General features: G+C 53.0%; 1 protein-coding gene and 1 pseudogene across 1 annotated transcript in view; one reads left to right on the top strand and one right to left on the bottom strand.

The window, feature by feature from the left end:
• Nucleotides 1-3275, bottom strand: part of PKD1 (polycystin 1, transient receptor potential channel interacting) — a 38859-nt gene extending 35584 nt beyond the window's left edge. Inside the window, exon 1 of the mRNA XM_061152558.1 lies at nt 3061-3275. Within this exon, the coding sequence (XP_061008541.1) occupies nt 3061-3275 (215 nt within the window). The remainder of the gene's footprint in view (nt 1-3060) is intronic.
• Nucleotides 3276-9419: 6144 nt separating this feature from the next.
• Nucleotides 9420-10099, top strand: LOC133063987 (large ribosomal subunit protein eL19-like; annotated as a pseudogene).
• The last annotated feature ends 3227 nt before the right edge of the window (nt 10100-13326 follow it).

The following is a 13326-nucleotide window of genomic DNA, read 5'->3' on the forward strand; positions in this document are numbered from 1 at the left end:
CAGCACCGAGAGCAGTGCCGCCCCATCTAGAACTCTCTGCGCGGGCCCGGCCAACACGGCAGCCACTGGTCCTGTGGCTCGAGCATGTGAAATGTGGCTCCCCACCCAACACAGCTCTGGGCCCGACCGGTAGCGTCCGGGAAGGACGCCAAGGGCAGAGGGACACACGGAGACACGACCCCACCCCAGGTGCCATGGGAGCGGGTCTCTTCAGCAAATCACACGAGAGGGAAGAGAGACGGGAGAGCCTGCACATCCGCAGAGATTTAAAAGACATCAACCAGCTGCACTGCCACTGCGTGGACCTTATCTGGAGCCTAGTTCGATCCAGTTAAAAACACTGAGACAGCCACAAATCTGAACACGCTGGACATGAAAGGGACCAGGGAACTGTACGCCGTCTCACGTGTGATCAAGGGGTCACCATACATTTCCAAATGCTAACAGATCAAAAGTAGGATGGCTGGAGTTTGCCTCCAAAAGGGGTGGGGGTGAGGGTGGAGCAGCAGGCCAGGCCACAGGGCAGTGGGTCTGTGAGGTTCATCATGCTCTTCCACCCACTTCTGTGTAAGTTCAAACTCTCCAGGATAAAAGCGTTAAAAACAGGAGCGCAATCACCTTTTACTGAATGACGTCATCCTGTTCGGGCTGACACCTCCCAGCAGCAAGCATCATTTAACTCAAGGAGGCTGGGGTCTCAAAACCCTGGGCGATCCTGCAAGCCCCGAATCCCCCATCAGCCAGCCCTTGTCCCCCTCCCCAAGTCAGGACACAGCTGTCCTGCAGCACCTCAGGTTGGCCAAGGAGCCTCAAATGGAGGGGTGCCTGCCCGACGCTGATGACAGAGACGCCGGGCCCGAGTCCCCTAGGCTCAGACTAGGGGTGACACCCAGGAGGCAGGCCCACTGGGGCCCCTGGACGCGTACACCCTCCCCCAGGGGGCTCCCTGGCATCTCGGACCTCATTTCTGCGCCCTTAGAGAAGAGAAGGTTCACCTGCCTCCCTCTCTCTGAGGGCGGGTGGGGGGTCTGCAGAGTGGACAGGCAAGGATGATGGCTGGGGCAGCCCACACAGAACAGATGGTGCCGTGGGGGCGGGCCTTAGCATCTGCAGTCAAGGGTCCGGTTTCCCCTGGGTCCCTCGCACTCAGCCCTGCAGAAATCTCTGAGCCAGCTTCAGAATGTCAACTGGAACGTTAAGTCTCCTCGGTTCCCCGACTCCCTCCTCCCAGGCTACAGGGCCAGCAGCCCTGGAATCCTGCCGGCTCAGGCCAGGCCGCCAGCTCCCTGGACGTCCAGGGGCTAAGTGGACACACGCAAGGCTCAGGCTCCACTACTGTGCCCGGGAGCCTACTCCCTGCTGCAGGCCTCTGGCCAACCTACCAGTACCGTTTATTTCCTGGACAGCTCCTGGAGGCCAGCCTGCTGCCAGGTGACGAGGAAGCAGGAATAACCAGCAGGAGCTAGGGCCTGATCCCCAGCAGCTCTCGGCCCACCAGAGATGGAGGCAACCTTGCTCACAACATCCAGAAACAAGGGCTGGGGGTGGATCCAAAATGATTACGTGGGCACTGGCTGCAGACAGGAAGCCCATCTCCGCAGGGACAGCCGTGACGGCAAACACTTCAGCTGTCAGGGAGCAAGACAACAGTGTGGCCTCCAGGCTCCCAGCCGCTGCCCCTGGAGAACCAGCTCCCCCACAACACCCAGCAGAGCCCCAAGGAGGAACCCTCCAAGAAAAGCACCCACCCCTGCCCCACCCTCAATATCCAAACTCGCCTGAACACAGACCATTAGGGTCCCCCTAAAAAGAGGCAGCCACACATCGGAGTCGCCCAGGGGCTGTTACAAAACCAAATCCAAGGTTTAATAAGCCTGGGAATGTTGAACGCTCCCCAAGGGATTCCAGTGTGCAGCCAGGGAGCCGTGGAGTCCTAGCTGAGGTGTCTGGAAACACCCAGAAAGGGCCATGAGGATGTGTATCACAGGCAGGGAGACTGCCCCCAGCTCTGGGGTCAACTGTCTGAAAATCTCAGTTCCCTGCACCCTTTTCAATCAAACGCTGCCTCTGCCAGGCATCGGCTGTTACTGGTCACTTGTGTTTGGACAAAGCACATCACCGTCACCTCCGGCCTGTGTTCTCATCTGTACAATGGGCATCTCTGCTGCATCTCACCTCAGAGGGTCAGGCTGAGGGCTAAGCGTGACAACTCACAACCACACCTTGGCACAGGCCGAGACTGTAGGTGAGCTCTCCATAAAGACTGCGTGTTATTATTTCCTCCAAAATGCAAACCTGAGGATGATTTTTCAGCGTTTTAAACCCCTCCACGGCAATCACAGTCACCCACTGTTCCCAGGATAACATCAGAGCGCTAAGCAATACAAATGAGGCCCGCGAGGACCCTAACCCTCCTCCCATCCTGCCCTCACTACCCCCACAGCTGCCACAATGGGGGTGTACCCTACACCCGCGCTCGACCAAGTCCAGCCCCTCGGTCTTCCCCTTCCACTTCAAGCATCAGGCCAATTCTAAGCATCTATCATAGCCCTCCACGGCCCAGCCCAGCTTCCTCCTCCTGGGCTCCCAGGTGCTGGGTATTGCCCCAGGCCAAGCCGTATCCTATTAGTCTCTAATTAGCGTTGAAGTGTTCGCCGGAGACCGCCCCGCCCCGCCCCGCCCCGCCAGAGCCCACGGACCCGGGTCTGCTGGCGTTCCCGGGGCCCCGCCGGGCGGGCGGTCTCCGCCTGCACAGAATCCGGGATTTTCCTATTTTCCTCTGGCTGAGGCCAGGCGGGCTGAGAGCCGGCCGCGGGCCCAGGTTTTCCTTATTTAGTCGGGCCGCCCTCTCTACGCTGGAGCCTCGCCCTGGGAGAGGCCTGGCCCGCACCCCGTTTCCCCTTCTGGAGGCCGGGGACGCGCCCACGCCCTAAGAGGCCCGCCAGGCCGGCGGCCCGCCCGGCCGGCTTCTCCCGGGAGGGTGCAGGCGCCCCGTGCCCCGGCCGGCCGCCGGGCTCCATGGCAACCACCGGGCCCGCGCGGCGGGCGCGCGTTACTCACAGCGCGGTGGCGTCGGCGGGGATGCGCAGCGCGGGCCCGAGCGTCCGCAGCCCATGGCCCGAGCAGTTGACGAGGCAGGCGGCGCCGGGCGCCGGGCCGCAGAGGCAGGGGGGCGCGCACGGCCCGCAGCCGCGCCCGGGGACCCCCGCCAGCGCCCCGAGCCACAGGCCCAGGCCCAAGGCGAGCGCCAGGCGGGCGGGCGCGGCGGGCGGCATCGTCAGGGCAGCGCAAGCATGGCCCCGGCCCGCTCCCGAGGGCCCGAGAGCCCCCGGCCCCGGCGGCCGCCGCTCAGGCGGGGCCCCCGCACGGCATGGCTCGCAGCGGGGCTGTATCCGGCGGCGGCCGCGGCCTGTCTGCCTGCGCGACAGCCTCTCGGCTCTCGGGGCCGGCCGGGTCCTCCGCTGCCCGCTTGCGCGTTGGCGCTGCAGTGCAGCCCGGCCGCCGGCTCCTCCTCCTCCCCGCGCGGCGCGGGGCGGGGCTCCCGGGGGCTCCGCCCCTCGCGGGGTAGTGGGCGGTGGGCGGTGCTAGGTGGGCCTGGCCTCTTGAGCTGCTCCCTTCGCTGCGGGCTGTACGCCCGGCCCCCGGCTCTGCTCTCTGCTCTCAAGGAGCGCAGGCCGCTGCTCCCGGCTCTCTCTCGGGTCTACTCGCCGTGTGCGCCTCCCAGCCCTCAGCACCCCGGAGCAGTCACAGCAGAACTGAAAACACCAGCCGGCATCTCCAAGGCCCGGCTATGCGCGCTCATCCGCTCCCAGCGCCTCTGTCCCCCTCCACCACGGCTGTTTTCCGAGTGCTTGGCACACAGTAGGCACTCAATAAATGCGCATCGCTTTTCGGTGCTGTGACTCTGCAAAGGGAGCTTTTGTTCCTCTCTGTGCTCAGGACATAATTATGAAACTAACGCACGTGGTGGGATGAATCCAAACCGAACAACGCGGATGAATCCTGAAAATATGTTAGAAGCCAGACACAAAGGACAGCATATTATACGATTCCATTTATTTTAAAATGTCCAAAATAGGCAAATCCATAAAGACAAGAAGTAGACTAGTGGCTCCCTGGACTAGAGGGAGAGGAAATGGGGAGTGATTGCTAATGACTATGGTGTTCCTTTTGGAGATGATGAGAGGTTCTGGAGTTAGATAGTGGTGATGGTTGCAGAGTCTTTCAAATATACTAAAATCACTGAACTGTGCTCTTAAAAGGGTGAATTTTATGTTATGTGAATCAACTTTTAAAATAAAAAATAAAATTGCTGGACCATTCGGTCATGAGTGGATACTTGACCCAAGTTGGTCAACTGAGTCCCTCCACCAGAGCCTGGACAGAGTAGACACAGGGAGGGGGTCCCCAGACTGCCCTGGGGGCAAGGCCTCTGTCCCACTTAAGCCCCTGTCCCGCTGTCCTGAGACTTGGGGTCAGGCTGTGTTTGGAGACGTCCCAGCTCCCTGTGTGTGCTCCGTCTTAAGCTAGCTGGCAGCCTCAACTGAATCCACAGGTGCTGGGCCCAGGTCCCCAGGCCACCTTCTGGGGGAGTCCCGGTAGGACCACCGTGTGGGCACACAGAAACCCTGGTATTCCCTGGAGGTGAAACAGCACAGGTACCTCCCTTTCTCAAGTGGGCCATGGCATAGCAAACCTGTTTTAGGACTGGGAGAGGGGCACACCCAGGAAAGACCCAGCTCAGGCCCCGGCTGGTGATGAACGGGGCACAGCCTGCCAGCCTCACAGGCCAGTGACCCAGGAGCAGACAGAGGCTCTGGGGGGTAGGGGCAGTGGATGGTCCTGATCCAGCAGCGGGGTCCGTTCTCAAGACTCAGTTCTCACAACCCACTTTGTCCCCAGTTTGGGGGAGGGGCTTAAGTTAGACCCAAGGAGGAACTTCCATCCTAACAGGGAGGGATCATGAAGCCGGCAGACCTCTGGGCCTCGGGGACCTTTTGACATAGAGTCACAGAGGGAGTGCTCGAGGACCCCGCTTGGAAACACTGGCATGGAGGCGGAGCCACGGTGGGCTCCAAGGGAGGAAGCAAGGGGAGGGGGAGGAGGCCCAAATGGGGAAAAGTCTCAGGTCTGGCTGTGGGCGGGGGAGGAGGAGGCTCAGATGGTGCCCTGCCTGGGGGGCGGGTGTCAGAATGGGTGGAGAGACTGTTGTCTGGGGCCTGGTATTGGGGGGGGCAGGGAGAAGAGATGTTGGGGGGGAGGTGAGGAGGGGCTTCTGGACAGATGGGGCTGGGGCCACTGGAGAAGGTGTCCAGAACGCAGCTGGAGGTGGGGTGTGAAGCTGGCAGAGGGGTGGTGAGCACACCTGGGCAGGTGGGAGTGTCCAGAGGCAGAGAACCCCAACCTGCATTTGGGGAGGGGGGAAGCCTGGGGGGGGCAGTCTGAGTGAGAGAGCCAGAGGAGCAGAAGGAATCTGAGGCCCCGTGTGAGGACGCTGGGGGAAGAGCTCCAGGGGAGAAGCCAATAGCAGCTTGTGCCTCAGACACAGAGCAGGGCTGGGCGGGTGCAGCTGTCCCTCCCTGTTCCCCCTGCACCGCCCCGTGGGGCTTCCAGAACGCTCTGCAGCCTCCCACCTCCTGGCCTTGCCCCCTGTTCTTCCCTTGGCTTGGAATGCTTTTCTGTCCCACCCCCTTGCAGACTCAGGGGAGGTGACTCCTCCTCCAGGAAGCCTCCCCAGCCCCCATCTCGTGCTCACTCACATCACACAGCCATCCAAGGGACACAAGCATCTGTCCCCCAGCTTATCCTACAGGACAGGCCTCCCCAGGGTCACCCGATGCCTCCTCCACCCTGCCGTGGTTGCTGCAGGAAACTGAAGGCGCTGTGTTCACCGTGACCTTTACCGAGGGCCCGCTGGGTGGAGGGGATGGCAGGAGGGAGATGCAGGATGGTAGCAAGTGCGGGGCGTAGACACGGCTTGTTTCCCTGTCTCTAGAAGCTCAGATATGAAAGGAAAGGGAGGCAAGGGACGAGAGAAGGACAGGGCGAGAGCCAAGGTTTTCTCTTACTACGGGAGAGACTTGAACCAGTTTCCAGGCTAAGGGGAGAGTGCCAACAGAGAGGGAGAAACGGACCGCGGAGAAGGAGAGTGTGTGCCCAGGGCGTGAAAGGATTAGTGGCGAGAACTTCCTGAGAGATTGGAGGGAGGAAACCCGCATCTTTCAACTCCCCACCCACTCACTGATGGCCTTATTTCATCCACTCTTCAGGACTCTAGGAGGTGGGTTCTATTACTGTTCCTTTTATTAAGTGAGGTAACCAAGACACAGAGAGGTTAAGAAATTTGCCCAGTTACACAGCAGGTAAGTGGAAGGACTGAGATTACTTCTCAAACCCCAGTTTTTTAATTCCAGTCAAATGACCAACAGTTAAGATTTAAGGACTCAAGATGAGGGAAGATACACCCATAAGAAAGAGTGATGCAAAATAAGCAAAACGGATTAACCAAGTCTAAAGGACTGCTTAAATGTCATTGTGGAATATATGCAATTGATTGAAAAGGATTTCTGAAATAGAAAAAAAATTATATATATATATATATGTTTTGTGTGTGTGTGTGTGTGTGTGTGTGTGTGTGTGTGTGTAAGTCTCTCAGTTGTGTCCAACTCTCTTTGTAACCCCTTGGACTGTAGACTGCCAGGCTCCTCTGTCTATGGAATTCTTCAGGCAAGAAGTGGGTAGCTGTTCCCTTCTCCTGGGGATCTTCTCAAGCCAGGGATTGAACCCAGATCTCCTGCATTACAGGCAGATTCTTTACCATCTGAGCCACCTGGGAAGCCCATATATATATATATATATATATATATATATATATATATATATATATATATATATATATATATATATTAGTCTGGTTGGTTTTTTAACCACCAGGGCATGTGGTATTTTAGTTCCCTGACCAGGGATCGAACTTGCAACCCCTGCATTGGAAGCAGGGAATCCTTACTTAAAATTTATTTATTCAGGCCGGGCTGGGTCTTACTTGTGGCTTACAGGATCTTCACTGCCGCATGTGGACTTCTTAGTTGCCGGGATCTAGTGCCCTGACCAGAGATCAATCCTGGGCCCCCTGCACTGGAAGAGCAGAGTCTTAACTGCTAGATTACCAGGGAAGTCCCCTGGAAAGACACATGTATAAAGAAGAAAATTAATTATCTGGAGATGAAATTCTACACTATTTCAACAAACCACTTGGTGAGTCAGAGGAAATAAAATGTGCCAAAGATCCTCCCTGATTCAGGGAGGGGGACATTGGAGAAATGTTTCTTTTTTAAAATTAATTAATTATGGCTGCATTGCGTCTTCATTGCAGCAAGCCAACTTTCTCTAGTTGCTGCGAGCGGGGACTACTCTTTGTTGTGGTACACCAGCTTATTGTGGTGGTTTCTCTTGTTGTGGAACACAGGCTCTAGGTACTTGGGCTTCAGTAGTTGGGGCCCACGGGCTTAGTTGCTCCACGGCATGTGGAATATTCCTGGACCAGAGATCAAACCCATGTTCCCTGCATTAGCAGGCGAATTCTTTTTTTTTTAGCAGGCGAATTCTTATCCACTGTGCCACCAGAGAAGTCCAAGAAATGTTTAATTCTTGATTAAAATATAGATGTAAATGCTTTTTATTAATAGTTAATGATAACTATTAGTTAAAATAAAGGGGGAAACTAGAGGTGAGTGGAAAGAAACAAGAAAATCTGATTGGTCCAGGAAGGAAAGAATTAAAAAAGGAAACAGTGAATCAGTGTATTAACCAGAACACAAAATAAGACCACACATATGGGTGATCATTATAAATATAAATGAGTTAAATTCCCTTGATAAAGAGCAAAGATTTTCATAATAAAGCACAGTAAGTCCAGGTAAATGTTGTTTACAGAGACACAGCTAAGACAAACAACCTAGAAGGCTGAGAGTAAAGAAACAGAAAAATGAAGACACAAGGAGAATGGAGTGGCAGCATTAATACTAGGAAAATAAAACCTAAAGCGAAAGATAGTAAATGGGAAATGAGTCCAATTTTTTGCACTAATTAAAGATACAATCTGTGTAGAACATATAATGAACCATTATGTTCCCAAAAAAAGAACATCAGCAAACACAGCTAAACTTAAAAATTCACAAAATCATTGTGGAAGACTTTTTACACCTTCCGTTGAACTGTACAAGTCAAGTGAACAATTTTTTAAAATTCAGTAACGCTATGGAGGGTTTGAACCACACAGTTAATAAGTTCTAGTTTACGTAACAGTACTTTGCCAAGTATCTGGAAAAGATTACACAATTAAGTGGCCTTAGGAAACATTGCCCCCTAGAGGTGCTCTGGGTTCTTTCATCTGCTAACCACATCATGAGTCTAGCTCACAGCTGGGGCTTCCCCAAACCCACCTTAACCCAGGGATGCTCACCTGGGTAAAAGCCTGAAGAGCCATTCACTGAGGGTCTGGGACAAGGGCGGACATCCTGATGACTCAGGTAATTGAAACGTAAATGTGGAAGGGGTGGATATCTCCATTATCTTAATTGCATTGATGGTTTCATGGGTGTGCACATATGTCAAAACTAATCAAATTGCACACTTTAAAAATGTGCACTTATTGGATGTGTTAGACATTCATAAAGTTGTTTCTTACATATTTAAACACTCACAGTGACAAAAAGCAGGTCAGTGGTAGCCAGGAGCTAGGGGTGGAAGGAGGGAATTACTGCAAAGGGACTTGAGGAAATTTTGGAGGTGACAAAAATGTTTTATGTCATGAGTGTGATGATGCTTAAATAATGATATTTGTCAAAACTCACCGAACTGTTTAGTTAAAATTGATGACTGTCAGTATACAGAAGGGCTTCTCTGGTGGCGCAGTGGTAGAGAATCACCTGCCAATGTGGGAGACATGGGTTCAATCCCTGGGTCAGGACCATCCCTTGGAGAAGGAAACAGCAACCCACTCCTGTGTTCTTGCCTGGAAAATCCCATGGAGAGAGGAACTTGGCGGGCTACTGTCCATGGGATCACAAGAGTCAGACACGACTGAGCGACTAAACCAACAACAGGTGTACATAAATTATGCCCCAATAAACCTGATATTTAAAAATCTTAGATTTAGAAATTGAAATACCCTCTTTTCAATCTTTTAACTTTTAATAATTTAAAATCAAGATTAAAATCAGATTATCTATAGAAATGACTAGTAATGAGCACATATCTTACCAAATCTGTGGTACACAAAGTTGTACGTGGAGAGAAACTGATAACATTACTTTTTTAAAGTGATGATCATGGAATATCAAACTAGTATATAAGTTAAACATCCTTGTCAACATTCTAGAAACACAACTATAAAATAAACCAGCTTTTCTTTCGCCGCTGCGGCCGCAGCCATGAGTATGCTCAGGCTTCAGAAGAGGCTTGCCTCCAGCGTCCTTCGCTGTGGCAAAAAGAAGGTCTGGTTGGACCCCAATGAGACTAATGAAATCGCCAATGCCAACTCCCGCCAGCAGATCCGGAAGCTGATCAAAGATGGGCTGATTATCCGGAAGCCTGTGACTGTCCATTCCCGGGCTCGATGCCGGAAAAACACCTTGGCTCGCCGGAAGGGCAGGCATATGGGTATAGGTAAGCGAAAGGGTACTGCCAATGCTTGAATGCCCGAGAAGGTAACCTGGATGAGGAGGATGAGAATTCTGCGCCGGCTGCTCAGACGATACCGTGAATCTAAGAAGATTGACCGCCACATGTATCACAGCCTGTACCTGAAGGTGAAGGGTAATGTGTTCAAAAACAAGCGGATTCTCATGGAACATATCCACAAGCTGAAGGCAGACAAGGCTCGCAAGAAGCTTCTAGCGGACCAGGCTGAGGCCCGCAGGTCTAAGACCAAGGAAGCCTGAAAGCGCCGGGAAGAGCGGCTCCAGGCCAAGAAGGAGGAAATCATCAAGACTTTGTCCAAGGAGGAAGAGACCAAGAAATAAAGTTCTCCCCCTCTTCTCTGTACATAGTGGCCTCGGCAATTGCATAGATCACTCATTCAATAAAAGACAAGCCTTTATCTGCCTAAAAAAAAATATATAAAATAAAATAAAATAAACCAAAGCAAAGTAGAAGGAAGGAAATTAGAAAGTTAAGAGTATCAGTTAACGATTTTGAAAAGAAAAAGTAGGGACTTCCCTGGTGATCCTGTGGTTAAGACTTTCCCTTCCAGCGCAGGGTGTATGGGTTTGATCCCTAGGCAGGGAGTTAGGATCTCACATGCCTCTTGGCCAAAACATTAAAAAAGAAGCCGATGAAGAGGACAGGTTCCGTCTCTGGCGCGGGGCAGCTAAGCCTGTGCGCCACAGCTGCTGAGCCCCTTTGCCTAGAGCCCATGCCCTACAAGGGAAGCCACTGCAGAGAGCAGCCCGTGCACCTCAACAAAGAGGAGCCTCCGCTTGCCACAACTAGAGAAAGCCCTTGCGCAGCAATGAAGACCCAGGACACCCAAAAATAAAGAAGTAAAATAATGGAAAGTAGAATTGATTAATAAAATCAAGAGCTATTTTTAATAAGCAAGGCTATTAAGTTTCTTTTTTAAACCTCCTGGCAAGTATAGCGGAGAGATGAAAATAAAATACAGCACATTAAGATTAAGAATGAAGGTTTATTCACAGAAATAAAGAGTGAAAAATTATGAGATTATGTGCAATTTTTTTATCTAAAAATTTTTTGTCTAGAAACATGTTGAAATAATATAAACTATAAAAAGTGACTCAAGAAAAAATAAAAAACTAACATCCAATGAAGAAATTGAAAATATATCAGAACCTTGCCAGGAAAAGACACTTAGATCTCTTTTTTTTTTTTCTTAATAAAAAAAACATTTTTTGGCCACACTCTGCAGCATGTGGGATCTTAGTTTCCGGATGGAACTCCTACACATGTGAGTCCCTAGTCCAGCTCTTTTAATGGGAAAATCCTATCAAATGTGGAAGATCAGTTAGTTGTGATTTTATTGATACTCTTAGAGAACAAGGATCACATCTCAATGTGCTTTATGCATGCTTACACATAAATATGCAATGTACTTCGTAAACATAATTTGGATACCTAAAAAAACTGGGACAAAGATAAGATAGAAAAAGAAATCCATAATCCAGTGACTTTTTTTAGGTTTGCTCAGTCACAGAAACCTTGTTTCAAAGTCCCAAAATAAAAACTTGAATGGCCCTGTTTCAGCTGAATGAAGGATGCCAAAGACATCAAGGTCCTAATCCCCAGAAGATGTGAACACTACCTCATATGACAAAAGTTAATGCAGATGTGACTAAATGAACCATCGAGATGGGGAATCACCCTGGACTATCCAGGCAGACCTTAAATGCATTGTAATCACAAGCGTCCTTGTAAGAAGTTTCGATGGCAGAGGAGAAGGCCGGGTGGCTGTGGAAGTGGAAACTGGAGTGATGTGGCCACAAGCGAAGAAGAGCTGGAGGCCAGCAGAAGCTGAAGGGTCAGGGACTCTGCCCTGGAACCCCCAGGAGGACCCCGCCTTGCTGACACCTTGACTTCAGCCCCACAAGGCTCATCTCACGCTTGTGGCCTCCGAAGCGCAGGATGGCCAAGTTGAGTTGCTTTGTGCTGCTGTGTCTGTGGAAATGTGTTTAGCCGCTGTAAGGAACTCACCCAGGAGCCATTACCAAAGCTACAGTGGTTACCCCTGAAGGACATGATCTGGGGGTGAGGGAGAGACGTTTTCAGGGGGGCTGTGCTGGGTCTTCACTGTGGCACACGGGTTTAGTTGCCCCGAGGCATGTGGGATCTTACTTCCATGACCAGGAATTAAACCCAAGTCCCCTGCATTGGAAGGCAGATGCTTAACCACTGGCCCACTAGGGAAGTCCCAGAACAAGGACTTTTATTCTTGCCTTTCCCTTTTGTGCAGCTGATGTGCCTGCAAAACTCATATATATAATATTTTTATAATTAAGACAAAAGACGAGATGAGGCAAGTGAAGAGCTTGGCCCACTCCAGGGGCAGCCAGCTGCAGACTTCAGTGGTTGTCATGGTTACACGGGGTTCGTTTTATTCCTTCCCACCGACACCGAGGCCTCCCCTGCCAGGAGGCCACGTGTGGCACTCGGGAGCCACGCGGCAGCTGGGGGTGCTCTGAGCCCAGAGGTCTCGCCTACCTGGGGCCTCAGTGCAGAGGCTGGATCAGAGCGAGGCCTCCCCCACACTCTCCACACTGCGACTGGCACGCTTTTTGTCTCGAGACTGCCAAGAGCAGCCAGATGCCAGTTCCTGAGCGGCCGTGGGAAGCAAGGACAGGGGGCGGACCTCACATCCACACCTGCAAGCGCTGTGTTTCACACCCCGCCCCCCCCCAGTGCCAGTCGGTCCTTCTCCCCGTAGGCAGCGATGGACACGCTCTCCTTATACCCGCTGGGTCTCATGGGGGCATGCGGGGCACATGGCGTGTCCCCTTGGCACCAGGGCCTCGGGGGCGGCAGGGGGTGGGGAGGGCTCCTCTGACACCAGCCGCTTCCTCAGGTGACTCCTCAGTCACATCCGCGCTGTCGCAGATCCTCTCTGACGTCTCCATGGCAACGTTCACGCGGATCTCATGGAACATAAGGTGTTTGAGCTGGAAGGGACCTCGGAGATCAGCTCCTCCCACCCCCTCAGCTCACAGAGAGGAGAGCGGGCTCAGAGAGTGTGCATACCTGGGGGGCGGTCAGCGGGTACCACATGCCCAGCGGGGCCCCTGCCTTCGGGCACCACTCCCAGCCAGGGTCCCTCTCCCTGAGATTGCAGACTGCTGAGTTCTGCAGGACTGTCTTCTTGGGAGGTGTTCTGAGGGCACAAGTTCTGGGGGCTCTGCCCCTCCCCTCTGTCTAAAGGAGCCTGAAGTCCAGCCTCGCTCTGTTCTGCTCAGTCCTGGGCTGACCCTCAAAAGCGTGTGGTTAGGGCAGGAGTGGGCAGGATGGACACTGTCCTCAGGAACCTCACTGACGCGCGGGGGCAGCACAGTCCCCTAGGAACCACTGGAAAGCAAGCATGAGTGTCCGTGTGCCTGTACAAGACTGGGGGCGCGAGGAGCCCAGGAAGTCTGCCCGGAGGAGGGGGATCCAAGCAGAGCCTGGAAGGAAGGTCAGGGAGGACTCTCATTCCTGCCTGAGGCTGCCTGGCTTGAGGGCCACACTCCGTGGCTGAGCAGTGAAACCAGAGTGCTTGGAAAATCGGGGACCAGAGAGAGACTGCCCGAGGCCATAGGTTCCAGAGGGTTCCATGGCTGGGGA

Source organism: Dama dama, chromosome 10 (assembly GCF_033118175.1).
Source record: "Dama dama isolate Ldn47 chromosome 10, ASM3311817v1, whole genome shotgun sequence".
Lineage (NCBI taxonomy): Eukaryota > Metazoa > Chordata > Mammalia > Artiodactyla > Cervidae > Dama > Dama dama.